This window comes from Canis lupus, chromosome 1, assembly GCF_048164855.1.
Source record: "Canis lupus baileyi chromosome 1, mCanLup2.hap1, whole genome shotgun sequence".
Classification (NCBI taxonomy): Eukaryota; Metazoa; Chordata; class Mammalia; order Carnivora; family Canidae; genus Canis; species Canis lupus.
Genome location: NC_132838.1, coordinates 12,529,344 through 12,548,397, shown reverse-complemented (window position 1 = coordinate 12,548,397; position 19,054 = coordinate 12,529,344). Strand labels below are relative to the sequence as shown.

The window sequence follows — 19,054 nt, the reverse complement described above, 5'->3', positions numbered from 1 at the left end:
AAAGATCTTTAGTGTCCGAGTGAGAAATGTTTAACAGACATTTTAAGTTTTCTGTTGTAACCAGTCATGCCCAGGGCCATCCATAACTTGCTGTGTGACCTTGGGCATTTCACTGGAATTCTGTAGATTTGGGTTTTCTTAGCAAAGGAAGACTAGACTGCCTTACCTTGGGGTTTTCTAATGTCTGCTACAGTTCTGTGTTCCCACCACTCAAGGAATCTTCAAACAGGAGCAGCGGGTTTAGGGACTTCTTTACATTTCTTTTTGTTGTTGTTTTTTCTTTTTTCCAACATGAGCCCTCAGAAGTACCAAGTGATTACCTTCTTCAGCACTGACGTGACATTCTGTCCCATAAACTTTATCCTTAAAAGCTCTGCTCGTATGTGGTGGTTGGAAAAAAAAAAAAAAAAAAAGAAAAAAAAACAGTGTGGCCGCAGCTCTTGAAATACTCTTTGTCCTGGATTACTTTCTTTCTATTTGTGGAGTTATGACATCTGTTCATTCATGAATGGGAGATTAGAATACCTTTTCTCTCTTTTGCATTCCCCAGATGTATTAAGTGGTTCTACTTTAAAAATAAGTAAAAGTAACAATGGGTAGGTATTATCCTTGTTACAAAGCAGACTACTCTAACTTTGTGTACAGAGATAAATCACAGTGAGGACCTGAGTGGTGACAGGTGGCTGCTGTCCTGGGGAAAACAAGGACAAATGAAAGTCTTTAAAAAAAGGCATTGGATGAATCAGGAGGAGTCTTTTTGTTGAACTTAAATAATGCTATTAAATACTCAAGGAATATTTTTAAAAGGCATCCTTTGTCAGACTGTACAAAAGAACTAATATATAGAAGGTTGTTTTAGAGCCATGGTAATATTGTCATCGTGCCCTCTAACCACTGCTGTGAAATGGTATCATTTCCACTTTTGAACATGTATATTGTTCTCCTTTCATAAGGATCCATTAAAAATATGTTTCTTGTCAAAATGTAGTTCAACTTTAAAGCAGTCTTGGAAATGGCAGTTTCTTCCCAAAAGGCCAACAGCAAGAGTTTTGTTTGTTTGTTTTGTTTTTTTACTGTTACAACTATGATTTTTTTTTTTTGTACTTTTATGTTTTATAGGTTAGTGAGCAAAACATCTTAGGGAATATCAGTTAGATTTAGAGATGTTTGGCCCTCATCCATTATGGATTTTTCAATTCTCATTGATTATATTCTGTCAAATATACTGGCTCCTCAAATGTCATTCTTACAATTGTTTTTCTAGAAAATGCAAATAACTGAATGTATTTTGGGGATATCATGTTCCACATTATTGTGAATTATACCTGTTTTTTAACGAGAGGCACAACTTCTTCAAATCTTTCAATTACCACTAGACAATAAACCATGTGTTAGTGTGGTATACATAAAGTATATTTCAAAACAGTCTCAGACCTGCATCTGATGCAACTCCAGACACAGAGAGCATAAGCATTTGTCCCTTGCCTGTCATTTAGAGAAACTGTGTTGAGAGTCTTTACCTGAGACAAGCCATCGGTTACTTATACTGGACTGCAAAGAATATATTCCACTTTAACTTTGCCACAAGATCTAAAATAGCAATATATTTCCTTTTAACATAATTGATCATCATATTTTATAGCTCAAGTTATTTCTAGAAGGCATTTAAAGAAGCAGTTTAGCATATATAAATTATTGGATAATTAGGCATGTGTTTAAAACTACTCATGGTTCTATATTAATGGAACTGGCTGAGTATGATACATTTCATGCTCCTGGTCATGTGCTTAGCATGTTGCTTTTAATTTAAATGGAACAGGCTCTACAACATTTATGCTCATACTGGTTAGCAGTTGACATGCTGATGCATAAAAAAATATTTTTTTGTCACTAAGGGATTTTTAGCCATTGTTTTTAGGTATGATCAAAACACTGTATTAAGAGTATGGTAGTCACTTGATCTGATTTTTAAAAGTGGTTTCACAGAGATGTGAAGTGGAGCAGAAAATCAAGAAAATTTTATAATAATGAATTTGTTGGGGTAAAATAATATCAGCTATTAAGGTTAAATGAATAATAGACTCTCTACTTGGAAATAATTCTTTGCCACTTAGCTGAACAAAAATAATTGGAACAAAAAAGTAGCATGGTAAAGTGATCTCAGGTCACATAAATGATGTTGATTTAGTAAATACTGTTTGATTTTCACCACCACCCGTTTCCTTTCCATTTTAAATTTCTTTTTTGAGGATTCATTCTGTATCCTCTTGATTAAGGTGTGTTGTGATCATGGTATTAGTTGTGGTTTTCATTTATCTTTAGTCTGGCAAAAAAAAAAGGTTAAAAAATACAAGTTTTATTTTTTGATAGGGATTGCATTAAATGTGTAGATTGCTAGGGCAGTATAGACATTTTAATAATATCTGTTCTAATGCATGAGCTTGGAATATTTTTCCATTTCTTTTCGTCATCTTCAATTTCTTTCATCAGTGTTTTATAGTTTTCAGAATATAGGTCTTTCACTTCTTTGGTTAGTTTTATTTCTACTTGCTGATGGTTTTTGGTTCAGTTGTAAATGGGATTGATTCCTTACAAGTATTAACATTAAAATATCAGAGAACAATTTAAATCTTACTCAGATATATAATGTATATATCTTTAAATTTTAGGTTATTAACCCAGTAGCAGTTGGTTATTAGCCCACTGTCTTTCAGACATCTGGTTGGCCACTATTCAGTTTTCTCCTCAGATAGAACCTATTGCTGTTTTTCTCCTCAAAGCTATAATGCTACACATTTGTAACTGTCTGGAAGTTGACATAGATCTGTAGAAGTTACCTAACCTGTGTACCAACACATCACATCATTGCTCTGCAGTGTCTTTTTTTTCTGAGCCAGCAACAGTGAACAGGTCAGTTCTCCAGACCTCCAGTGGGTCGCACTCTTCAGCTTTCCCACAGAGGATGCAATGACACATGACGCTGCTTGGATGCAGGGGTCTCTGCTTATTTCTGATGTGACTTTCCCCTTATTAATGCCTGCATGTAAAACTCAAGAGGCAGAAGGAAGGGAGAAGATAAACAGTATGGGAGCCTAGCAGGGAAGGTTGCAGGGCTTGGCTTCGGGGCACAGATGTGAGAGTCAGTATTTAACCCATTGTGAAAAAAATGACATGTGTGATGGATTGTGCTCAAATTCATTTATATGCAAAAAAAGTTACTGTGCTGCCTTTATATGTGTGGATATTTGTGGGAAGATAGAAAGCCTACTTGTGTAGGAAATCTCAAGTTCCAAGTTCACATTTTGATTACTTCTCTTTGAAGACCACAAATAACTAAAGGTTTTTTGTAATGCTTCAGGGCCCTTCATTTCTTTTATGATGCCTCAATGTAGGTCAGGATGAGTTGGGTTGAACTGTTGTACTGGCCTTTACCTTGAAAACCAGATATTATGAAGGAAAGCATGGATTTGGGGAAGCCTGATGAAGGAGCACCTGCCCTGGGACTTTGCCCCTGCCATATCAGGTGTTCATTCCTGGCACAGTCAGTCACTGTCACAACTGTTGTTGAACACATATAAAAATCCCCTATGCCAATCACCGTCATTCACATGTGAGTTTTTGATTTTCTAAGAGCATTCTACAAAGGGTATAATAGAATCATTTATTTGCTACATAAAAGATAATTTTATCCTCCAATAATGTACACAAAGTCAGTTAAAGTATCCTTGTGCACTCTTAACAAAACTTCAGGAAAGGCAAGGAAAATTTGACTCAAAAGCCTGGCAGGTACTTCAAATACTGCAGAGAAATATGATGGATTTTTTTTTCAAAGTGATTGTGACCCATAAACATGGAAGAGCTACCAAGGAATTTGTATAGGGGCTTACATGATTCATTTACCATATTAAAAAAAAAGTAATAAGCATAATGAAAGGAAACATTCTATAAATGTGTACCAAGAGTCAATTGTGTGTCTGCTTCTGTTCTAGATACTATGATACAAAGGGTGGACATTTCTGTCCATCAAGGTATATATTGATAATAGGTCTTTTAAAACCCTTGATTTAAATAGGAAAGTACAGAACTCTCTGGTTTCTTTCACAAATATTAACTCAGTGACTATAAAGTGACCCATTGCATGTTCTGTGTCTCACAATTTTTATATGTTCTGGCTGGTTTGATAACTTCACAATCTTGTGTGGAAGAGAAATGATCTTCAAGAGGCAAGAGTAATTTAAACGTCTCATGTTAATATTCATGCTAAATTTCATAAATGTGAAAAATGCTTCTTTTACATTCCTGTGACTTTCTTAAATCTCTCTACCCTTTAATTATTAACAATGTGCACCTTTTCACAGCTTAAAAAAGCCAACAAAACCAATTGTATATAATTGTCAAAAGCAGACAAGTTACATCTGTAAAAAAAAAAATAAGATTTTATAACTTAGCTCATCTCCCTCATTTTGCAAATGTGGAAAACAAAATCCCAGAACGATCCAAGGTCATACAGCAAATGGAGGAAGTTTTAGAGCAAACACCTCAGTGATCCTATTCCTGGTCCAGATTATTTTTCTTTTTCTTATTAGTAAACATTTTGAGTGAACTCAGATCTCTCCAATTCTGATGCCAGTCTTTGACTTAAAAAAATCACAGAGGACATGCCTTTAGGAAAGAAAGTATTACATTTTTTTAAAGTAATTTGCTGCCATTGTTTATATTCATCTAGAATTTTGGGTTCATGATCCATATAGTTCTCTGGCACTGAGATTAGAGCTATCTAGAATGTTTTCATTCATTGCAAGAGTTGTCTAAGACATTTTCCTATAAATGACGTTAAAATGAAAACATCACAAACTTTCACATCACTAGTATCAAACTAAAAAATATAATATTCCCAACAGCTTTTTTTTTTTTAATTAGGGCTTTTAGTTGTGTCAGGCACCATCCTTAATTTTTCCTGATTTGCTTATTTAATCCTACAAAGTAGAAGCAATTACCATCTTTATTTTGTATGTTAGAGGTTTAAGGCTTCATCTCTGGAATTATTCTTAGAATGTAAATCATGTGTCCAAGAATGCATGGCTAAGGACAGAGTCAGCATTTGAATCTTTATCTGATGCAGGTGCTTATAGTTTTTTTTCAGTGTATACTTTTGATAACTTCCCAAATTTTGAATTCCAGAAGTTCATTTGCTACTTAGTGTCTTAAAAGTTGGATGCATTTCATCATGTAACAATGTTATCAAGTCCACTGGAACCATAAAGTAGCTTAAGTAATATAATTTAACTATATCACGTTTAAGAGAATCATCTTCAGGACCAAAGTATTTATCTCCTTGTTCTTATGAGAAAACACATTCTCTCGTGAGGAAGTAGAGCAGTGGAACTGAAATGCTCTTCGGCTACAGGTCTCACCTGCTAGACAGTCCTGTCACCACGACTCTAAGCCATCCATCTCCATCCACCAGAACTTGGTTTGCCACTGGTGTGAAGGGAACTTCATGATCTTGGCCCTCTGCATGCTAACAGCCATTCCTACAAAGGTCATCCACTGTGAGTTCTTGGCCATGATTCCTGGCTCATCATAGACTAGTCCATCCCAGTCTCTGTTTCCCAGTCTAAGCACCTACTTACCTTCTTTAACTACAGATAACCTGTCTTCTCAGATGGGTTAGCTGAGACCTCCCTGCAATGAACTTGCAACTAATGCAGGGGGACCTACATTGAAATACAAAGATATGACCCCAAGTTACTTCTTGTTTATAATTCTAAGTCTTAGAATAACTAAGCCTTCCAGAGTGCTATCTAAATGGACCAAATTCATTTTAGATGCTTAGATGAGAGGTTTAGATTTTAGCAGAAGGTGTTCATTGCACAGACAGCAGTAATATGCTCCAATAATAGTTTACTATTTTGGTGGTTCTCAGCATACATCAATTAGCTGTACATTGGATTCTTCTGGAATGCCCTTTAGAATTTCAGAACTTGATAGGGATATTTTTAACACGAATATGTTCATTTGAATAGAGCTCAAAGTCAATGCAACCCATTTCTTAATGGTCATTTTAACATATAGAATATGTTTCATTTTTCTTCTATTAGATAAGGCATTTTCCATAAGCAACTTTACTGTCAGAAATCATCTCATGAGTAACAGACACTCTTGTTATAGGACAGACAGGTAGAAGATGGGAAAGCTGATAATATAGAGACTGTATTTTCTACTTTGATAAGAAACTGTCTTTTGATTTCATATCCTTTGAACTGTTTTTTTCCTCCTCTCTCTCTCAAAAAATGCAAATGTTAACCCTCACCTTAATTATCGAATTGTTGATTTATTTGTAGGTAGTCAAGTGAATTTATAAACCAAAGTACAGCCTGGTGACTTAAGCAAGCCTTTTGCCATATTCCCATTCCTCTGTGTTTTGGGGTATGTTGGGAAGTTTGTCTTGTAACTGATTTTGTATCTCTTACATAATCAAGAATTCTGTATCTGAAATAAGTAGACTTTAGAATAAAAGTTGTTTTGCTTTTGTGCTTCTATTGAAGCATTCTGGATGCACGCTCACTGCGAACCAGTCTTATAAATACAGTGGGGTTTTCTTACCTCTCTAATGATCTGTTCAAGTCCATAAATATTTAGGGAAGAAGGCCCTACTATGCACAAGCCATGCTGTAAGACGTTCAATAAATATTTGTGCTATAACGTAACTGAACATGCTGCACAGCAGACATGACAATAGGTTTGAAGGGTGGAAAATGGAAACTACTGAGCTTGGCAGCTGATCACAATCAAATCAGAACACATCAAAACAGCTGGTGTTCTGTGACTCAGAATCAATCAACCAGTTTTGAATCACCTCATACTTCTTTATTTCTCTTTACAGTTTCACAGAAGAGATTTAAACCAGCATATGTCCTTCCCATTTGTTTAAATCCCTGCTTTGAGTTGCTTTGCTTTCATATTCTAATACCAATGAATGAGACTGACTGTAATATAAAAGAAAAAAAATAAAAGCTAGCATTAAAACGATTTTTAAAATGATGTTCCATTTGTATTAAGTAAACCCTATGTTCAAATAAAATGCCTAGAAGAAACACAAAATTTTAAGATTGTGTTAGGGAATGAGGATAATTCTGCATCAGTGGCATTTATGGGATTTATAAATGGGGCAACAGTTACTGTAAATGTGTAAGTTTCTAATTAATATTTTAATGATTATGCAAATAATGTCATCTTGGGAAAATCAATAGTAAGTTAGTAAATGAAAGTTAAAAGTTATTATGTGTTTTGGTTTCTGACACTGGCTCTTCTTTTTGTTCTGCTAGGTACCTATTACACCATTCTTTGGCGAAGGTTATTCAGCAGTGGTGACCCCTTGCAATCGAACACTCTACAAATTATTATCTCTGGACTCCCAGCTGACACCCTGCCGGAGGCAAGAGCTACTAAGCCAACTGGAACTGTGCCTTTTCTCTTGTCAAGGTTTTTTTCTTACACAGGAAAAAGAAAGAAAAAAAAAAAGATGAAGTTGGGCAAAGTGGAGCTCTGCCATTTTTTGCAGCTAATAGCGCTTTTCCTGTGTTTCTCTGGGATGAGTCAAGCAGAGCTCTCCAGGTCCAGATCAAAGCCCTATTTCCAATCAGGGAGGTCCCGGACCAAGCGCAGCTGGGTGTGGAATCAGTTCTTTGTGCTGGAGGAATACATGGGTTCAGACCCTCTCTATGTAGGAAAGGTAGGGCATTTGGCCTTTCAAAGTCACAAATGATGATTGTGAATGTCTGTGGTTGGATGGAGAGCTGCTATTTTTGCTTTGGGGATGGAAAGCATAAACTGTTACTCCGATGAAATAGACCATGAAGGTTTTGGCATTAGCCACTCTGAAATTAGAGTCCAGATTGTTATCCAGATGTTGAATCCATAACTTAGGGAGTGATGCTCCACTCTAGAAACAGAGGAGGAGTCTACAGATCCAAGTTTTTTTTTTTTTTTTTTTTTTTTTTTTTACAGATCCAAGTTTATCATGATTGTGGCCTACTAATAAAACTTTTATTTCCACAATTAGAACAAGATTATTCACTAATAAATGAAGAGTAGTAGGTGTGTATAATGCAGTTAATTCTTTTAAGCTTCTTTTTTGCGGGGGAGGGGAGAGTACTGTATAAATGATATACATACTAACTTCATGCTTATATATATCCTTTTTTGATACTTGCAGTTTTTAAACTGCAAAGTGAAATTATTGAGCCTGTTGTCCATCAATTATGAGCGGTTCTAACCCACTTTTCTAAGCGGTGGTCTTGTTTTGATGGATCTGTTGTTTTGTTTTTTAGATCTTCCTTTAAGTTAAAAAAAAAATGAATGGGAACAGAAGTCAGTTTCTAATTGATATCAGACCACAAGTGGCCAGTTTGTGGCGCATGTTTGGTAGCCTAGGGGTAGCCAAATCGGGATTTTTTTTTTTTTTCACAGCTTCTTTCTGTCTAAATATTTGGGCAGGGGCTTTCCAGTCAAGTGCTTTCTGAACTGAAGGGCCCTTCAAGAGAGCATGTCCCTACCATCCTCATATCTTTAGAGACTGTTTCCAGTCTCTAATCTACTGGCAGGTTTGATTATGGTCATTTATTAGTAAAGATTTCCTGAATTTCTCAGTTTGGTGCTGAGTGCTGGTAAAGAGTTTCTAAGTAGTGCGTGCCGGCAGGATATCTATACATCTGCACTTCTGCTCTTCACTTTGCCAGTTTTATGCGTCTATTCCTGATAAAAATGAAGGACAGCAAACTGATGAATTTATCCATGAGTGAAATTTTCAACTTTGAATGACTGAGGAAGAATGTTTGCTATTTAAACCATGGGTCATTGTTTCATTTGAACACATCTTAAGTAAGTGAAAAATCTGTTTTTGTTGATGGGTATCTACATGAGTCAAGGTAAACTTTATTATTATTTTCCTTTGATGCTTCTATATTTTACAAATACTGACTGATACTGTATTATAAACAAAGAGGACTTGAACAAGTTAAGAGTTTCTGGGGATGTGGGTTAGGATTTTTTTGTGGCCCAGTGGTAGCATTTTTGTGCCTTAAGAGAGGACACGTAAGTACACAGGTACACAAGGAGTTTTTTCATATATGTTTTATGGCCATTCTTCCTTTATCAGTAGTACCATCTCTCTCTCAATCTGTCTCATTCATTTCCTTGTAAACAAAGTGAGAGCGATAATCATCATGCAGTGTTATTGACGGAATTTGGCCCTTAATTTCATTCATTTCAATGCGTATTTAACAGATTCATCAAACTTTTTTCAGCAGATAGGTATGTAATATTCAGCTAACTCATAAAGAATCAGTAGTTATGAGGTGAAATCACACTTTTATGGGAATGTAAAGTTTTCTAAAGGCAACTGAAATATTCCCATTAATTTAGTCATAAATGGAGTTGCTGCAATGAGGTTGACATTTCAAAGTGAGCGTCATTTAAAATTTTAAAAACTGGGATGTCTGGGTGGCTCTGTGGTTGAGCATCTGCCTTTGGCTCGGGGCGTGATCCTGGGACCCTGAGATCAAGTTCCACACAGAGCTCCCCATGGGGAGCCTGCTTCTTCCTCTGCCTATGTCTCTGCCTCTCTCTCTGTGTGTTTCTCATGAATAAATAAATAAAATCTTTTAAAAATTTTAAAATACCCTTATTTTTAATTTTAAAAATGTTGTATCATAATTGAAAACACTTCTATCAAAATAATCCCTGTAAGGCCATTTAGAATAACAAAAATACATACCCCTAGGTGACTTAAATTCCAAATGCATGTGAAGCTACTAGGCAATGCTATTGTTATTTTTCTAAGAGAAATTGTGTGGTCTCTTGATTAGTAAAAGAGATGTTCTGTGCTTCCCTTTCAATTAATCAGAAACTGTTGCTTGGTAGATTTTATGTGACAGGAAACAAGTTTGTGTTTATCCTTTGCAGGCTGTATATTGGGAGTTCAGTACTGCCACTCACAGTAAAAGAATGTCCAGGATGATAAGTCGGTTAAAAAGTAAAACAAACGAAACAACAAAGCCTTGATTGACGAAAACAGACAAGTCCAGGAAAAAGCCAGTAAAGTAATTTGAGATGGAGAGGGAATTTATAGACAAGACACAGAAGCCTTCAAAAAACCAATTTACATTTGCTTGGAAGGAGGTAGTGAGAACTTGAATACTTCAGATTGTATATGTGAGATGATGAAATGATTCTCCTTAGGTTGGCAGTCTCAGTAAACAGTTATTATAATGATTTTGACCTCAGTACATTTTCGATCATTTGGGATATGTAGAATAAATATATTTTCCTTATTTTTGTAAGTTGAGGAAGGTAATGACTGTGACCAGAAGTTTTCACAAGACATAGAAAGATGAAAAAGAAATTGTAGATGAAATATGAAAAATGGAGAGGCGGATGTTCATGAGAAAAAAAGAAGGAATACAATCATTATGTTTTACAGACATGTATTTAACCTATAGCTAATTAGACAGTTGGAGTCCTGGTCTTCCTGACAAAAATCCATTACTTAATTTGGAAAATATAAATAATGTCCGTGATAAACTTGATACCTTAATTTGATCACATAATGGATATGTACAGTGTGTGTCAAACTAACTTTAGTTCAATTGAAGACTTTGCCACTTCCTACTAGTTGTAGAATTTTGGTTAATTATCTAATATTGCTAATACTTAGCTTCCTCATCCGCAAAATGGGAAGAGTGATAACCTATAATTGAAGTCTCTTTCTGAGAATGAAATCAAAATATTTGGAACATATATATATTTAACCTAGACATTCTGTTTATCTACTACATATTGTTTATAAAATGATGGAATATGGATGATCTGTTGTGTTATATGTCCATTATTGTATTTGTGATCCTTCAGGTGAAAACAGGCATTATTTTATGTGCTAAAGACTATTTAAACATATTATAGATATTTAGGAGAATGGTCTGTGTTGGCTATGCTTAGAAATACAGCATATTTTTGTATTTGTATATGATTAGACTATGGCAAAAATGTGCTTAAGTGGATAATCCTATATTGAATTCACATGTCAGAGAAATCATCTATAATTTTTTAGAACTTCTAATTTGGAGATCACATTTATGGTTGGTGGGCAGCAAGATCAGTTAAATGTACAGTAAATAAGATTTGGTCCTTAGGACACTGAGTAGAATGAGGTCAGAAGATGGCTGTGACCTTGTTATTTTAACCATCTACTGGGTCTGACTAACATAAGTCAAGATCAAAGCAGAGCAGTCTGTTGAAGGGGACCAGCAGGTCTTCTAAAACCCTCACCAAGAGACCTTCACGGTACACATTTCTTGGTTGTGTTACAATCTCACATTTATCACCAGCATCTCACCTTGTTCTTGTGATGCAAACTAAACTGCAGAATCCAAATGTATAGACTTAAGGAAACCATCACAGACATTACTGTAGCAGGATTCTTTTTAATTGAGACATAATTGATATATAGCATTGTATTAGTTTTAGGCGTACAACATAGTGGTTCAATATTTGTATGTATCGTGAAATGTCCACTGCAGTAAGCCTCATTAACATTTGTCACCTCACACTTACATTTTTCCAGTTTTATTTTTTCTTATGATGAGAACCTTTTAAAGATCACTTCCCTTAGGAATTTTTAGATATGCAGTGGAATATTATGAACTATAGTCACCATGCTGCACAGAGTACCGTTTTAAAGAGTAATAGTGCACCGTTCCCTAAGAGTATTTCTTAGTTAGGTTATGCCCATTTTCCTGTCCTTTTACAGGAAAAATGAAGTGGAGAGTCTCTTCCTTCCCACTGTAACTTAATGCCACCTGAATTGGCTATGTGAAGTACACAGGAAGTAGCAGTTTCTAGCCATCTCATTGCATCACAGAGCGTGTTTCTAGATTAGTCTTTTCCTCACCTTGGCATCTTGGCATTTCTCACTTAATGTCCCCTAACCATCTCACACACACACACACACACACACACACACACACAAAGTCGACAGAACCACTGGCTTCTGTTACAGGTATTAAGTGTTTTTCATCTCTCCTACTATAATGGGCTGCCAGCTGATCCCTGCGCTCTGGGCTGTTACTTTCACTGAAATGTGTGCTTCGTGCCTCTTCCACAGTCCGCTTCACTAGCTGTTAACATCACTCTTGCCTTTTCTGCTACTCCCCTTCCTTCCCTCATTCAGGGAGGATTTATACCTGTGTGTGCCCCCCCCCCCCATCGAAATCACATATACAGAAATGCAGTGCGGGATTCACTCTGCTTTAAATCTAAGCTTGCTGGAAAAAATAAATAAAAACTAAATTTAAGCTTGCTGGAAAGTGTTGGTGAGCGTTTTTAGTGCATTTAATTACACCTTGGCAATATCTCCTACCAAGAGATTCTCTGTCTCCTGAAAACTGAAGCTACATTCAGTGTTCCAGAGAAGATATTTTCATTTTTTAAAAAAGATTTTATTTATTTATGAGGAACAGAGAAAATGAGTAGTGGGAGGCAGGGAGGAAATGAGGGAGAGAGAGAGAGAGAGAGGGAAAGAGAGTAGAGAATCAGGTTCCCCGGGAGCAGGGAGCCCAATGGTGGAGCTTGATCCAGGACCCTGGGATTATGACCTGAGCTGAAGGCAGATGCTTAACTGACTGAGCCACCCAGGTGCCCTGAGAAATTTTCATCTTAAAAATAGGGTGTGTTTAAAACTTGAGTTCTGAATTAGATTCCTTTGCTGGGCAAATCTATACTAGATACACAAAAGAAAATAATCACAAATATTAATTACTTAAGAACATGTTCATCATGGTAGCAATTCCATTCCATGGAAGGGGAAAAATGCAAATGTGTCCTCCAACTATGTAGATTACTTAAAGTTGGCTTCAGTCTTAGAAGAAAGCAAATAGTTTGTTTTCCCTCTTTGTGTATGGAAAACCGATTTTCATGCTATCTTTATAACCAGAGTGAATTAAAAAGAACCTCGTTCTTTTTGTTTCTTTGCTGATAGAAATGTGGGACTCTGGTGGCTTTGGAAGGAATTTGGACATGTATCAGCTGTATGGGATACAAAGAAGTTTAGATTTTTAGAAATACTCTTTTTTGCAGTTATTTTTTCTCTTATAATATTCTAATTTAACTAAAGTATTCAATGTATTTTCTTTTTTTTTTTTTTTAATTTATTTATGATAGTCACAGAGAGAGAGAAAGAGAGAGAGAGAGGCAGAGACACAGGCAGAGGGAGAAGCAGGCTCCATGCACCGAGAGCCCGATGTGGGATTCGATCCCGGGTCTCCAGGATCACGCCCTGGGCCAAAGGCAGGCGCTAACCCGCTGCGCCACCCAGGGATCCCTTCAATGTATTTTCTTCTCATGAAATCAATAATTCAGAGTCCTTGTTTATTTCCTTTAAACTACAATGGAAATAAAACACATCAGATTTTGCCACTAACATGAAAAAATTCCTACCATTAATACACTTTAATATTGCTCATTTTCTCTTCAAAGTTATCTTAGGTTAGAAATGAAGGTTCTAATTACCAAAGGCTTTATCAGGTGAAACTATACAGCTTAAATGGGGGAGAGGGAGCTTACAGTTATCAACCTAATTATAGTCAAACTAGATAGTCTAGATTAGCTCTAAATTTTCTGATTATGTTGATCAAAGTCATTTAAAGATGTCATCTTTAACGTGTTTTTGTACATATTTTACTTGTCATACATTTGGAGGTGGGAGAAGCAAAAATTGAAATAATGCTCATTCTGTACCATTGTGTTTCCACATTGTATGCATGATGCACTTTTAAGTGCAAAAGACAAGAGATAACCTAAAATGATGATATCAGGCCTTTCTATAGTAAGTGCACTATAATTGTTTGACAAGCTTTATTTATATGCAGGCTCATTGATACAGAATCAGAGAAATTGCAGCAGTGTCTGAAACTCACCAAGATAAATGATAGAATTAGATAAATAGCAGGACAGTCACCAAGCCTTTGCTGGTTCAAGCATATATAGATAAGAACTATATTGGAAGAAATTTCATCCTAATCATTTCACATGATTTATATTGATTATCTGTCATAGTGATTATGATCAGTGGAGAGAAACTGCAGTTTGTATAAATATGCCTAATGTTACATCCCTCTAATACTCTTTGGCATGCTATAAAGCTGTCTTGTGTTCTCTCATTTTTTTTCTCTCTCCCTTCTCCAATGCTATTCATGATAGTTTTGTGCCAGAAGAGTTAAAAACAAAAACAAAAACAGAAACTCTTCTCTTTCATAAAATTTAATCTGGTTGATAAGCCAAGCAGGTAACCAGATGGCATTGGAAAGCAGTAAATTCTACAGGTAATCTGCAGCTGTGGAGGTGGCAAAGACAGAGGAACTAATTCATGGATCCGTTAAACAAATGATTATATGAGGATACCTGGCATGCCTCTGTGATTTCATAATCCTTTTATACAATCTTCAAGTCAAAACAAAAAAAAATCACTTTCTTTGAAAGTAGGACAGAGTCTTTTAAAATTGTTTTGGGGGAAACTTTATATGGTAGAAAGATTAGTAAATAGAAACCTTAGGTTAAACTTACAAGTTTATTATTATGAGCAATGCTCTAAGGCATAATGGAATTTTATCCTCACACTGTAAAATGGAGATTAAGTAGGTAAACATTTAAGATATTTTAATATAATTTCAGACTTACAAAAAGTTGCTGTGTACTCTTCCCAAACCCAGCTTCTCCAAATGTTAGTATCATCCATGACTATCCTTGCTATTTAAACCAGGAAATTAACATTGGTGGAATACTACTTATTCATCACCAAATTGTATTCAACATTTCCCAGTTGTCACAATAAAGTACTTTTCCTTATAGGAACCCACCTGGTATCACATCCTGCATTTCTCTTGTTTCCTTAGTCTTTTCCAGTCATTCATTGTCATTCTTGATTATTTGGTAGCATATTTTACAGTCTGGCTTAGTTTCACGTTTCTTCCTAATGGAGACATTTTAAGTGATGTAGTTTTGCTAAGGATGCCACAGAAGGGATGTTGTGTACTTTTCAATGCATTTTGTCAAGAAGTACAGAAGTTGATATATTCCGTAGTAGTGATATTGACTTTGGTCGCTCAGTTAAGGTGGAATCTGCTAGATTCTTTTGCTAAAAAAAAATAAAAATAAAAAAAAAGTGAAAGTTTTGAAATCTTGAAGGGGATATAGAATTATCTAAGCTGTCACTGTGAATTGGAATAAATTCTACAACTCGTTTGAGGGGGACTTTATTGGACGATGCCATTGTCCATCTTTAGGGATGAGAGAGTGGTATGGTAATTGATCTTCTCAAAAGCACATCAATTTAGTTTGTTTCAGGGAAATTGATTTTTTTTTTTCTTTTGAACCAGGCAATAATATTCTCTACAGTCCAGGATTTTAAGATGTTTGCTGATCTAGAGTTACAACAAGAGCTTTTTCCTCCAGTGTTGACAAAATATATAAAGAAGTCTTTTACGCTGGGAGGTGCGCCACAAATGCTTAAACCTTGTAATTGTAAATAACCATTGTTTTAGAAAATAATAGACACTCAGGATTTGCTTAAGTAGAAGTAGCTGAAGAGAGTGCAGTCGAACATTATAGATTTTAATATAGTCACAGGAGAATTGAAATCTAAACAATGGATATAGAATTATAGTAAGTGTTTGAAAAAATTTAGTAATGATGGTTTTTCCTAATGATCCCTTTTAGAGCCTATGAAATTTCTCTTTCATAGTCAATGCTGATTAAATCTTCCAAGTTAAAACTTCCAAGCTACCTTCCAAGTAGGCCATTCTCCTATGAGAAATGAGGTTATTGATACTTTTGGAAGTAAAGCATAAAGTAAGTGAACAATCATTAGAACTATAATTCAGAGAGTTAGAAAATAAATCTAGATGCTAATATCAATTTTGAGAAGTACATTTCTGGAAAAAATGTTAGTAAGTTTTAGTTCTACAAAAATATATGGCCTTCTTGCAAAGTATCAGATTATGTTATATTATTGCCAAGCTCTTATAACATATGTTTTTTGAAAACTTTACCTTTAAAATGACATACATGTATTCAAGAAAGAAAAATACATTAACGGGGCTCTCAAATCATTTGATAGTACTTACTAAAATTTGACAAGACTTAAAACTGAATATGGTTAGAATAATAAACAGTGCTAATAATGGAGAGATTAAATGATATTTAGCTAAGATACAGAAATACTTAAGATGAACTGTAGAACTGAAACTTTCAGAATAGAGTGTACAAAAAGAACAAACTGTTGAGAGTCTGGGAAGAAAGTATTTAGGACTTCCCATTTTTTAAAAAAATTGTCATCCTTTACAATTTCTCATTTTTGGTATATGAAATATACAATATACATAAGGAGTTTTATGTCATAAAAGTACCCTTTCACTCAAGTGGGATGATCAGTAGCCCATCTCAGAGGGGTTAGAAAAGAAAGAAAGGAGTTTTGTAACTAGCTGATTCCACACTGCAGTGGAATATTCCATTGAGCCGGTGTAGGCCCATAGAGCATTAGGTCAGCCTGGAGCATGATTATCTCCAAAGTCAGCTTAGCTTACTTTTGCATCCCATGGCTTACTATTTCAGTATAAGGGAAGGTCTGAGCACATCCCAATAAATGACATCTAGAGAAAAAGAAATGGCCAGGAAAATACTCAGGTTGGACTCAGCCAGCCTTAGGTCTTCTCAGGCCAAGAGTCTGGGAGTTATTTTTAGAACTGTCATTACAAAAGCAAAAGAGTGAGTGAGTGAATGAAAGAGAGAGCCCAAAAGAGTGTGTATACTGGGATGGGGGTAAGAGAACAAGATAGTACTGTGAGGCCATCTACTTTCTAGCCAAGTTAGAATCCTTGTCTTCCGTAAGATAAATGCAGAAGACTAATTTCTCAAGATGGGTCTATGTTACCGGAATGGTAATTACCAGAACCAAAATGATTAACATCATTCCAGCAAGTTTTGTGTGTAAACAGTGTGCAATTATCTGATAAGAATGCTTCCCTTAGAATATTTACTTATCTTCTTAGTTAAAATGCTGACATGTTTTAAGGTATTTAACTGAAAACACACAATCAAGATTTGGACAACACATACATAATGCTCAACAGATGTGAGTTTGAAAGATTTGTGATGATCACTAGTGAAATTAGTCAAACCCTACTTAAATTAGATTTTTTCTGATTTGTGAGTCATTTAAAGGTCCACATTGGAGCAGAATGTGTGTGGAGAGTAAAAGATTACACATTCTGCACTTGGTTTGAAATGAAGAAGAAATAAAAGTCAGCATTTTCTTTTTCATAACATATTTGAGAAACTCAGTTCTGTGTTTCACACCCACTCTATCCTTGACAGAGTTTATATAATTTTCTCAACTGAATCATAACAGAGCTGAATTTAGGCAGCTAACTAATTTTGCTTATTCAGGAGAAGTAGATACTGGTGAGTTCTAGTCCTTGGTATTCAATGTAATTATATATAAGAAAAGTGAAGCTATCAGTAGTTAAAAATGATTGCTGAAGAGTTAGGTGAGGAATATCACATGGCTCTGGCACATGGAGAGAGCTTACTTGTCATGCTAGTCACACATGGAGTCTAGGAAGAGATACAGAACCACATCTAAAATAAAGTAACTTGAATTGTACAGCAGATACACGACCTTGGAAACATGCTTTCTCCAAAGATGAGTATCAAATGATGGGATGGGATGGTATTGTAAAGCTTGACATTGAAATTAAAAATACAAGCTTCACGATAAAGGAGAAGTTATCTTTTTGGTTGATCATTATATCATTTGCAAATAGACCATTACCTGTGGCGTAACAGCTGTGTTCAGTGAATTTGGGAGAGCAGTTGTGGAGTGTAATGATCTGAAACAAGACTGTTTTCCCCATTGATTAGATCATTTGTTGGAAATGTGAGTACAGTTGATGGTGGGAAAATATATACAAATGAATGAGGACTTGGGGTTAGGGTCAGAAGGAGGTGTGGTGCACTTTATTTTAGATCCAATTAAGATTTCACAATGGAGGGCAGCCCAGGTGGCTAAGTGGTTTAGCACCACCTTCAGTCCAGGGCATGATCCCGGAGGCCTGGGATCAAGTCCTACATCAGGCTCCCTGTGTGGGGCCTGCTTCTCCCTCTGCCTGTGTCTCTGCCTCTCTCTCTCTCTCTCTCTCTTTCTCTGTGTCTCTCTTTAATAAATAAAATCTTTTTTTTTAGAGATTTCACAATGGAATTTATGATGAAAAACATAGGGAACTAATATTCAAATTATTAATCTCTTATAGTACATATATTTTTTAATGCTACTCCCTTCATGCTCTGTCTGGTTTCTGACTTATGTTTGATTCTTTTATAAACTCCAGTCATACTAACAAAGTCCAGTTTTTCACAGTACTCCATTTTTAACTTTCTACCCAGGGCTGAAGGACGTTTGGGGAATTGAAGCTTTAAGGAAGAAGGAGTTGAAGCTACTTTAGACAATAACCCTTTAATTATTTTTTTCAAGCAATGACCTCTCTTGGAATTTGGCAAAAACAGTTTTTGTTTTTGTTTGGTTATCAAATATGCATTATCACAAAGATTTTTTTTTGCAAATCACATGGATCCTTGATGAAATGTAAATATTATATAAATATCAACTTCTTTATCAAAAATAAAAATAATATATTATTTTTTAAAGTTATTTATAGTATTAGAGCTGCCTGGGCTTTAAAGCTCATTCTACATAATCTCTTTCTGAATTCAGAGAGATTCTTATTCAATATCTTTAATAGGTGATCAAGTAACCTCTGTTACTCTGTAACCTCTGTTACTAACCTCTGTCTGTTAGTTGGGGCAAGAATGGTGGTGGAAACACATTTCAGTCATGTGATCTGGGTTTGAGTACTGGCTCCAGCACTTGAGAATGGTGTGACTTTGAGCAAATAACTTATTTTCCCATTCATTTACTAATAAAATAGGAACAACAATATTAGCC

At 35.5% G+C, this 19,054-nt stretch overlaps 1 protein-coding gene across 3 annotated transcripts in view; it reads left to right on the top strand.

Moving 5' to 3' along the window:
- CDH7 (cadherin 7) overlaps positions 1-19,054 on the top strand; it is a 120,576-nt gene that overhangs the window by 3,858 nt on the left and 97,664 nt on the right. For 2 of the 3 annotated variants that reach the window (XM_072820850.1, XM_072820860.1), the window contains exon 2: positions 7,329-7,735. In XM_072820850.1, coding sequence (XP_072676951.1) covers positions 7,526-7,735 — 210 coding nt within the window. In that variant the 5' untranslated portion in view covers positions 7,329-7,525. Of the gene's footprint in view, positions 1-7,328; positions 7,736-8,741; positions 8,884-19,054 lie in introns of those variants that run through there. The other variant, XM_072820870.1, reaches the window with a different exon arrangement.